The sequence below is a fragment of the Carcharhinus amblyrhynchos genome, unplaced genomic scaffold (genome assembly GCF_965287045.1).
Source record: "Carcharhinus amblyrhynchos unplaced genomic scaffold, sCarAmb.v2.hapA scaffold_43, whole genome shotgun sequence".
Classification (NCBI taxonomy): Eukaryota; Metazoa; Chordata; class Chondrichthyes; order Carcharhiniformes; family Carcharhinidae; genus Carcharhinus; species Carcharhinus amblyrhynchos.
Genome location: NW_027649784.1, coordinates 3230218 through 3239962, shown reverse-complemented (window position 1 = coordinate 3239962; position 9745 = coordinate 3230218). Strand labels below are relative to the sequence as shown.

The following is a 9745-nucleotide window of genomic DNA, read 5'->3' as shown; positions in this document are numbered from 1 at the left end:
CGCACAGACAGTGACCCGAGGCCAGAATTGAACCCGGTTCCCTGGCGCTGAGAGGCAGCAGTGCTAATCATTGTGCCACCGCTGCGTCCCATTCTGCTGATCTGAGGGAGTGTTGCTGACGTCACTTAGGCCTGTGTTTGTGACCTCACAGCAGATAACGGGTTCTGGTGACCTGGATGCCTCTGCTTCCTCTGCATCGTTCTCACGGGGCCTGAGGTGAGTCTATCTCTTCCGCTTTAACGCCCGCCAATCCCACCCTTACAGCAGGAATGATATCAGTCTTTAACACAGGCACCCTCGCAGACTGGACTTTGGTCTGACCCCACATGATCACCTATCCAAGAATGTCTTCCCTTCCAATGTGGACATCCCAACGTTCTTGCATTCCAAGCTCCTGCTCTCCCACTGGACAGTCACTGCGACAAAGGAAAGCAGTCAGCTTTCCGTAGCCAGGTTTCAAAAGCAGCCTCCCATTAGTGCGGTTGGTTGGTTTAGCGGGATGAATGTTGGCCAAGGTTCCAGGAGAATGGCCCAACTCTGCTGCCAACAGAAGGCTGGAATCTTCAGAGTCTACCCAAGGATGCTGACCTTCCATCTCCTCAGAGGATGCAGATTCTCAGATAAGGTTCTCAGATCGCCAAGGAACTTTCAAGTGATATTTATTGGATAGGCACATAGAGCACCCCAGAATGATAGAGAGGGGATAGCTTGATCTTAGAATTGGACATAGCTCGGCACAACATTGAGGGCCGAAAGGCCTGTACTGTGCTGTAATATTCTGTGTGTGATTGTATGCACATCAATCCAAGAACAGCTCCTTTAATTTTTCTTTTGAATTCCTAGCTTGAGCAGAGGCACAAGAAAGGCAATGTCATCCTGACAACAGAGTGGTTAGCAGTGCTGCCTCACAGCGCCAGAGTCATGGGTTCAATTCTGGCCTCGGGTCACCATCCGTGTGGAGTTTGCACGTTCTCTCCCCGCATCTGCGTGGGTTTCCTCTGGGTGCTCCGGTTTCCTCCCACAGTCCAGAGAAGTGTAGGTTAGGGGGATTGGCCATGCTAAATTGCCCCTTAGTGTCCAAAGATGTGTGGGTTAGGTGGATTGGCCATGCTAAATTGCCCCTTAGTGTCCAAAGATGTGTGGGTTAGGTGGATTGGCCATGCTAAATTGTCCCTTAGTGTCCAAAGATGTGTGGGTTAGGGGGATTGGCCATGCTAAATTGCCCCTTAGTGTCCAAAGATGTGTGGGTTAGGTGGATTGGCCATGCTAAATTGTCCCTTAGTGTCCAAAGATGCACGGGTTAGGTGGATTGGCCATGCTAAACTGCCCCTTAGTGTCCAAAGATGTGTGGGTTAGGGGGATTGGCCATGCTAAATTGCCCCTTAGTGTCCAAAGATGCACGGGTTAGGTGGATTGGCCATGCTAAATTGCCCCTTAGTGTAAAAGATGTGTAGGTTAGGTGGATTGGCTGTGCTAAATTGCCCTTCAGTGTCCAAAAAAGTTAAGGTTAGGTGGATTAGCCACGCTAAATTGTCCTAGTTGTAGGTTGGGTGAATTAGCGATGGTGGATGCATGGCTGGTGGGGATGGGGAGGATGCAGCTTCAATGGGCCGAATGGCCTCCTTCTGCATTGTAGGGATTCTACGAAGGTTATCATCTATAACCTTCCGACCAGCGAGGCACACAGCAGAAGCACTTGTCCTGATGGCGAGTGTACGATGTGCATTGACTGCAAAGTGGAGCGAGTGAGATGGAGGCAATGTGCCGTGACACTTGTTGTTAAATGCAGAATGGTAGCGAGGTCCCCTCTCCAGGAACTCTGGGTGATTGGAAAGGAACATTCACTGTGCATGGGATGGGGCGTGAGAGGTTGATGGGCCAAGATCGGAGCAGAGGAAGCAAGGTATGGTAGCTCACACAGAAGCGGAACTGAAGTAATCACCCATCCGATTGACCCTACCCTCGTTAAGCTGGTGTTTCTTCAGTTCCCCTGTGTGACCCCGGAGGTCCCAGAACATGGAGAAGGTACTCACTGCCGCGCTGTCAGAGGGTCAGTGCTGAGGGAGTGCCGCACTGTCAGAGGGTCAGTGCTGAGGGAGTGCCGCACTGTCAGAGGGTCAGTACTGAGGGAGCGCCGCACTGTCAGAGGGTCAGTACTGAGGGAGTGCTGCACTGTCAGAGGGTCAGTACTGAGGGAGTGCTGCACTGTCAGAGGGTCAGTACTGAGGGAGCGCCGCACTGTCAGAGGGTCAGTACTGAGGGAGTGCTGCACTGTCAGAGGGTCAGTACTGAGGGAGTGCTGCACTGTCAGAGGGTCAGTACTGAGGGAGCGCCGCACTGTCAGAGGGTCAGTACTGAGGGAGTGCCACACTGTTGTAGATACAAGTTTTCTGACGAGATGCAGGTAATTGGAGCAGGTGTAGGCCGGTGTCGGCCCCTCAAGTTTACCCAGCCAATCAAGTAGAACATGGTTAATGTTCTGACTCAGCACTGACCCTCTGACAGTGCGGCACTCCCTCAGCACTCACCCTCTGACAGTGCGGCACTCCCTCAGTATTGTGTGTGTATCTGTGTAGGTTCCTGTATGTGTGCCTGCCCATCTGTTCATGTGTGCCCATGCATCTGCCTCCATATATATGTGTATGTCTGTCTGTGCATGTGTGACTGTCTTTGTGTTTCTGTATGTGCTTGTCTGTCTTTGCATGTATCTCTATCTGTCTGTGCATGTTTGTGTGTCTATGCTGATGAGTGTTTGAGTGTGTGCATGTGCATGTGTGTGTGTGTGTGTGTGTGTATGTGGGGAGGGATGTGTGCATGGAAAGTTTATTTATTAATGTCACAAGTTGGTTCCCATAACATTGCAATGAAGTTACTGTGAAAATCCCCTCATCGCCACACTCCAACGCCTGTTCCGGTTCCACTGAGGGAGAATTTAGCATAGCCAATCCACCTAACCTGCACAATTCTGGACTGTGGGAAGAAACCAGACCCACCGGAGGAAACCCACGTAGACACGAGGAGAACGTGCAGACTCTGCACAGACAGTGACCCGAGGCTGGGAATTGAACCCGTGTCCCTGGCCCTGTGAGGCAGCAATGCTAATTACTGTGCCACCGTGCTGCATGTGTGTGTGTCTGTCTGTCTGTGCATGTGTGTGTGTCTGCACAGGGATATAGAGAGCAGAACAGTGCACAGTGCTCTGCGTGGTCTAACCGAGGGAAATAGAGACTGGAACTGCATGGTTCTCGCAGTATGGTCTAACTGAGAGATATGGAGACCGGAACTGCACAGGGTGCTCCTAGTGTGGTCTAACCGAGTGATATAGAGACTGCAACTGTGCACAGTGCTCCAAATGTGGTTAACTGAGGGATATAGAGACTGGAATTGTGAACGATGCTCTGTGTGGTCTAACCGAGGGATATGGAGACTGGAACTGCACATGGTGCTCCGAGTGTGGTCTAACCAAGGGATATGGAGACTGGAACTGTGCACAATACTCCAAGTGTGGTCTAACTGAAGGATACGGGAACAGGAACTATGCACGGTGCTCCAAATGTAGTCAAACCGAGGGATATGGAGACCGGAACTGTGCACAGTGCTCCCAGTGTGGTCTAAGCGAGGGATACAGAGACGAGAACTGTGCACAGTGCTCCCAGTGTGATCTCACCGAGGGATATAAAGGCAGGAACTGTGCATGGTGCTTCGAATGTGGTCTAACTGAGGGATATGGAGACTGGACCTTGGCACGGTGCTCCCAGTGTGGTCGAACCAAGGGATATGGAGACTGAAACTGTGCACAGTGCTCCGAATGTGGTCTAACTGAGAGATATAGAGACTGGAACTGTGCACGGTGCTCCCAGTGTGGTCTAACCGAGGGATACAGACATGGTAACTGTGCACGGTGCTCCAAATGCGGTCTAACTGAGGGATATAGAGACTGGAACCTTGCACGATGTTCCCAGTGTGGTCTAACTGAGGCATATAGAGACTGGAACTGTGCACAGTGCTCCCAGTGTGGTCTAGACAAGGGATATAGGACCAGGACTGTGCACAGTGCTCCCAGTGTGGTCTAACTGAGCGATATGGAGGTTGGAACTGTATACAGTGCTCCGAGTGTGGTCTAACCAAGGGATATGGAGACCAGAACTGTGCACGGTGCTCCCAGTGTGGTCTAAATTAGGCACACTGAGACTAGAACAGTGCACAGTGCTCCCAGTGTGGTCTAAACTAGGCACACTGAGACTAGAACAGTGCACAGTGCTTCCAGTGTGGTCTAACTGAGGGATACAGAAGCAGGAACTGTGCAATGTGCTCCCAGTGTGATCTAACTGAAGGATATAGAGGCAGGAACTGTGCATAGGGCTCCGAATATGGTCCAACTGAGGGATTATAGAGACTGGAATTGTGCACATAGTCCGAATGTGATCTAACTGAGGGATATAGCGACTGGAACTGTGCATGATTTTCCCAATGTAGTCTGACTGAGGGATATAGAGGCAGGAACACAGCACTGTGCTCTAAGTGTGGTCTAACCAACAGATATCGAGGTAGGAACCGTACACAGTCCTCCGAGTGTGGTCTGACCGAGGGATATAGAGATCGGAACTGTGTACAGTGCTCCGAGTGTGGTCTAACTGAGGGATATAGAGGCAGGAACTGCCCACAGTGCTCCCAGTGTGGTCTAACTGAGGGATATAGAGATCGGAACTGTGTACAGTGCTCTGAGTGTGGTCTAACTGAGGAATACAGAGGCAGGAACTGTGCACAGTGCTCCCAGTGTGGTCTAACTGAGGGATACAGAGGCAGGAACTGCACACAGTGCCCCCAGTGTGGTCTAACTGAGGGATACAGAGGCAGGAACTGTGCACTGGGCTCCCAGTGTGGTCTAACTGAGGATATTGAGACTGGAACTGTGTACAGTGTCCCCAGTGTGGTCTAACCGAGGGATATAGAGATCGGGACTGTGTACAGTGCTCCGAGTGTAGTTTAGGCGAATGATATCGAGGTAGGAACCGTGCACAGTCCTCCGAGTGTGGTGTGACCGAGGGACATAGAGATCGGAACTGTGTACAGTGCTCCCAGTGTGGTCTAACTGAGGGATATAGAGGCAGGAACTGTGCACTGTGCTCCCAGTGTGGTCTAACCGAGGGATACAGAGGCAGGAAATGTGCACAGCGCTCCCAGAGTGGTCTAACTGAGGGATACAGAGGCAGGAACTGTGCACTGGGCTCCCAGTGTGGTCTAACCGAGGGATTTAGAGGCAGGAACTGTGCACAGTGCTCCCTGTGTGGTCTAACCGAGGGATACAGGGGCAGGAACTGTGCACTGTGCTCCCAGTGTGGTCTAACCGAGGGATACGGAGACTGGAACTGTGCACTGTGCTCCCTGTGTGGTCTAACCGAGGGATACAGAGGCAGGAACTGTGCACAGTGCTCCCAGTGTGGTCTAACCGAGGGATACGGAGACTGGAACTGTGCACTGTGCTCCCAGTGTGGTCTAACCAAGGGATATAGAGATCGGGACTGTGTACAGTGCTCCGAGTGTGGTCTAACCGAGGGATACAGAGGCAGGAACTGTGCACTGGGCTCCCAGTGTGGCCTAACCAAGGGATTTAGAGGCAGGAACTGTGCACGGTGCTCCCAGTGTGGTCTAACCAAGGGATATAGAGATCGGGACTGTGTACAGTGCTCCGAGTGTGGTGTAACCGAGGGATACAGAGGCAGGAACTGTGCATTGTGCTCCCAGTGTGGCCTGAGGAAGGTTCACTGACTCGATCTTTACTTTTCTGTCTCTATTCTGTTGTCACTAGGTGCCATCGAAGAGTCTTGTTCCTCACTCAGATGCAGTTGAAAACCGGTAAGAATGAGGAACGGAGAAAGGCACCCGATGGGAACGGGCTCGAGAACGGGAGCAAGAAGCAGGCAGTCCAGGAGGCCAGTTGGAGCTCTCAGCACAAGGCCACGACCACCGAGGCCGAGAAGGGCCAGTGGAAGTTGCGAGTCCCCGACACCGTGAAGGGTCTCCTGGTGGCCCTGTTTGGGGGGGGAGTCCCGGCTGGGTTCGTGGCCCCCTTCACCCGGATCGCCTACGAGGCCTCGCAGGTGCCCTCGCTGGAAATCCTGCTCTTCCGCTGCGTGCTCCATCTGCTGGTGGGAGTCTACATCAAGTGCCGGGGAGCCCAACTCATCGGGCCCAGGGAGGCCTGGAGGACCGTGTTCATCCACGCCATCATCAACGTGGTGTCCATCGCCTGCGCCTACAGTTCCTTCATGGTCATCCCGGCTGGGAACGCCTCCACCGTCCGCAAGGGCATGTCCACCCTCTGCTCCACCCTGATGGCGCTGGTCATCGACAGCTACCACCTCAGCATCTGTGACTGGATCGGCCTTCTGGGCAGCATGGTGGGGCTGGCCCTCATCGTGGTGCCGGACCTGGTGAACCTGGACAAAAGCTCACGCCTGTCGGACATCTTTGGTTACATCCTGGCCATGCTGGGCGGCCTGGCCCTCGCCATGGCCCTCATGATCTTCCGCACGCTCACCCACTCCTCCAGGCTGCTGACGGCCGTCTTCACCTTTGGTGTGGTGGGCAGCCTGCTCTGCGCCCCCCTCATGTCCCTGCTGCAGAAGCCCGTGATACCCCTCGACCCGCTCACCTGGTGCTGCGTCACTGGCATCACGCTACTGGCCCTGTTCTCCTTCTTCTGCGCCAACTATGCGGTGACCAAGACACACCCGGCCCTGGTGTGCGCCTTCTTGCACTCCGAGGTGGTGGTCACCATGATGATCCAGTACTACGTCCTACAGGAGCCTGTTACAGCCTACGGAATCAGCGGTGCCACCATTATTATCTGCAGTATCGTTGTCATTACGGCTCAGAGCATGACCCAGGATCAGCAGGCGTCGAGTGGAAAGAAATAATATTAAAAATTTTAATTTTAGACACACACACAACGTGACAGAGATTTTCTAGTTCCTCAGTCTGGGCACCTGCGGCGGAACAAAGAACAAAGAACAGCACAGCGCGAGAACAGGCCCTTCGGTCCTCCTGTCCTATCCAGACCTGTATCCCTCTATTCCCCGTCTGTTCATGTGTCTATCCAGATAAGTCTTGAATGTAGCTAATGTGTCTGCCTTAACCACCTCAATTGGCAGTGCATTCCAGGCCCCTGTCACCCTCTGTGTAAAATAACTTCCCCCCAACATCTCCACCGAACCTTTCCCCCCTTATCTTGAACTTGTGCCCCCTTACAACTGTCATTTCTGCCCTGGGGGCGGCACAGTGGGTTAGCACGGCTGCCCCACAGCGCTACAAACCCGGGTTCGATTCCCAGCTCGGGCTCACTGACTGTGTGGAGACTGCACGTTCTCCCCGTGTCTGCCTGGGTTTCCTCCGGGGAGCTCCGGTTTCCCTCCCACAGTCTGAAAGACGTGCTGGTTAGGGTGCATTGGGCCGTGCTAAATTCTCCCTCAGTGTAACCCGAACAGGCGCCAGAGTGTGGCGACAAGGGGGGGATTTCACAGTACCTTCATTGCAGTGTTAATGTGAGCCTTACTTGTGACTAGTAAATAAACTTTACTGGGAAAAAGCTTCCAACTGTTCACCCTATGTATGCCCCTCATAATTTTATAAACTTCTATCAGGTCACCCCTCAGCCTCCATGTTTCCAGGGAGAACAATCCCAGTTTATTCAATCTCTCCTCATAGCGAATACCCTCCGTACCAGGCAACACCCCCCTAAACCTTGTCTGTACTCTCTCCAAAGCCTCCACGTCCTTCTGGTAGTGTGGCGACCAGGATTGGACACAGTATTCCAAACTTGGCCGAACCAATGTTTTATACAACTGTAACATAACTTGTCAACTTTTATCCTTAATGCCCCGTCCGATTAAGGTAAGCACGCCACATGCTTTCTTCACCACCTTTTCCACCTGTGCTCCCAGATGGAGAACAAGTCGGAGCAGGAAAGGCCATTCAGCCCCTTTCTAATGTTCTGTCATTCAACCAAGTCATTGTTTAAAAGTTTAAAGTTTACTTCTTCATGTCACAAATCGGCTTACATTAACACTGCAATGAAGTTACTGTGAAAATCCCCCAGTCGCCACACTCTGACGCCTGTTTGGGTAACACCGAGGGAGAAATTAGCACAGCCCAATGCACCCCAACCAGCATGTCTTTCGGACTGTGGGAGGAAACTGGAGCACCCGGAGGAAACCCACGCAGACACGGGGAGGACGTGCAGACTCCACACAGACAGTCACGGGAATTGAACCCAGGTCTGTGGTACTGTGAGACAGCAGTGCTAACCCACTGTGAGACAGAGCTACCATAGCTGCGCCATGACTGAACTCCACATCACTTTATCATTCGTCAATCACAGGGTTTTAATAAATTGATCTGACATTAATTCCCCTTGCTGAAGAGAATTCCAAACTTCTCCCACCCTTAGTGTAGGAATATTCCCAACCCAAACTCCTGATCCCAAACTCTCCCGATTCCCGATCCCAAACCCCCCCTGATCCCCGATCCCAAACCCCCCCCCGATCCCAAACTCCACCCAATCCCAAACTCCCCCGATTCCAAACTCCCGCTGATCCCAAGCTCCCCCGATTCCAAACTCCCGCTGATCCCAAGCTCCCCCGATTCCAAACTCCCGCTGATCCCAAGCTCCCCCGATTCCAAACTCCCGCTGATCCCAAACTCCCCCGATTCCAAACTCCCGCTGATCCCAAGCTCCCCCAATTCCAAACTCCCGCTGATCCCAAACTCCCCCGATCCCAAACTCCCACCGATCCCAAACATCCCCGATCCCAAACTCCCCCGATTCCAAACTCCCACCAATCCCAAACATCCCCGATCCCAAACTCCCCCGATTCCAAACTCCCCCAATCCCAAACTCCCCTGATCCCAAACTCCCTGGATTCCAAACTGCCCCGATTCCCAACTTCCCCGATCCCAAACTTCCCCAATTCCAAACTCCCCGATTCCAAACTCCCACCGATCCCAAACTCCCACCGATCCCAAACTCCCAGAACCCAAACTCCCCCCAATCCCAAACTTCCCTGATCCCAAACTCCCCCGATCCCAAACTCCCAGATCCCAAACTCTCCCCGATCCCAAACTCCCAGATCCCAAATTTCCCCGATCACAAACTCTCACCAATCCCAAACTCCCTCATTTCCAAGTTTCCCCGATCCCAAACTCTCCCCAATCCCAAACTCCCAAATCCCAAACTCCCCATGTCCCAAACTCCCCCTGATCCCAAACTTACCCGATCCCAAACTTCTCCGATCCTTTGTGTGAAGTGTTTCTGGATTTCTCTCCCAAAAGAGCTGCCTCTGACTTTTAGACTCTGCCTCAACAAATCCCAGAATTCCTGTGGCTTGGATTGAGGCCATTCGGCCCAGTGTGTCTGCAGTGACTCTCCAAACGGGCATCATGACTGAGTGCTACGTTCAGGCAGCTTTCTCACTGAGAGGGGTTCAGTCACAATCCCACAATGGTAGCTTCGCACCATTGACTCCTCAGCTAAGCACGTACACCAATTGTCTGAACCTGCGGTTCCTCGCACACTGAGCAGGATTACTATTGCCTCTTCAGTGTCCAAAGATGTGTAGGTTAGGTAGATTGACCATGCTAAATTGCCCCTCAGTGTCCAAAGATGTGTAGGTTAGAGGGATTGGCCGTGCTAAATTGCCCCTCAGTGTCCAAAGATGTGTAGGTTAGGTGGATTGGCCATGCTAAA

At 52.7% G+C, this 9745-nt stretch overlaps 1 protein-coding gene across 1 annotated transcript; it reads left to right on the top strand.

Moving 5' to 3' along the window:
- Positions 1-5840: 5840 nt before the first annotated feature.
- LOC145337087 (solute carrier family 35 member G3-like) lies at positions 5841-6920 on the top strand. The gene has a single exon (XM_080181835.1). It carries the CDS (start codon positions 5841-5843, stop codon positions 6918-6920), a length of 1080 nt encoding a protein of 359 aa, XP_080037961.1.
- Positions 6921-9745: the final 2825 nt, after the last annotated feature.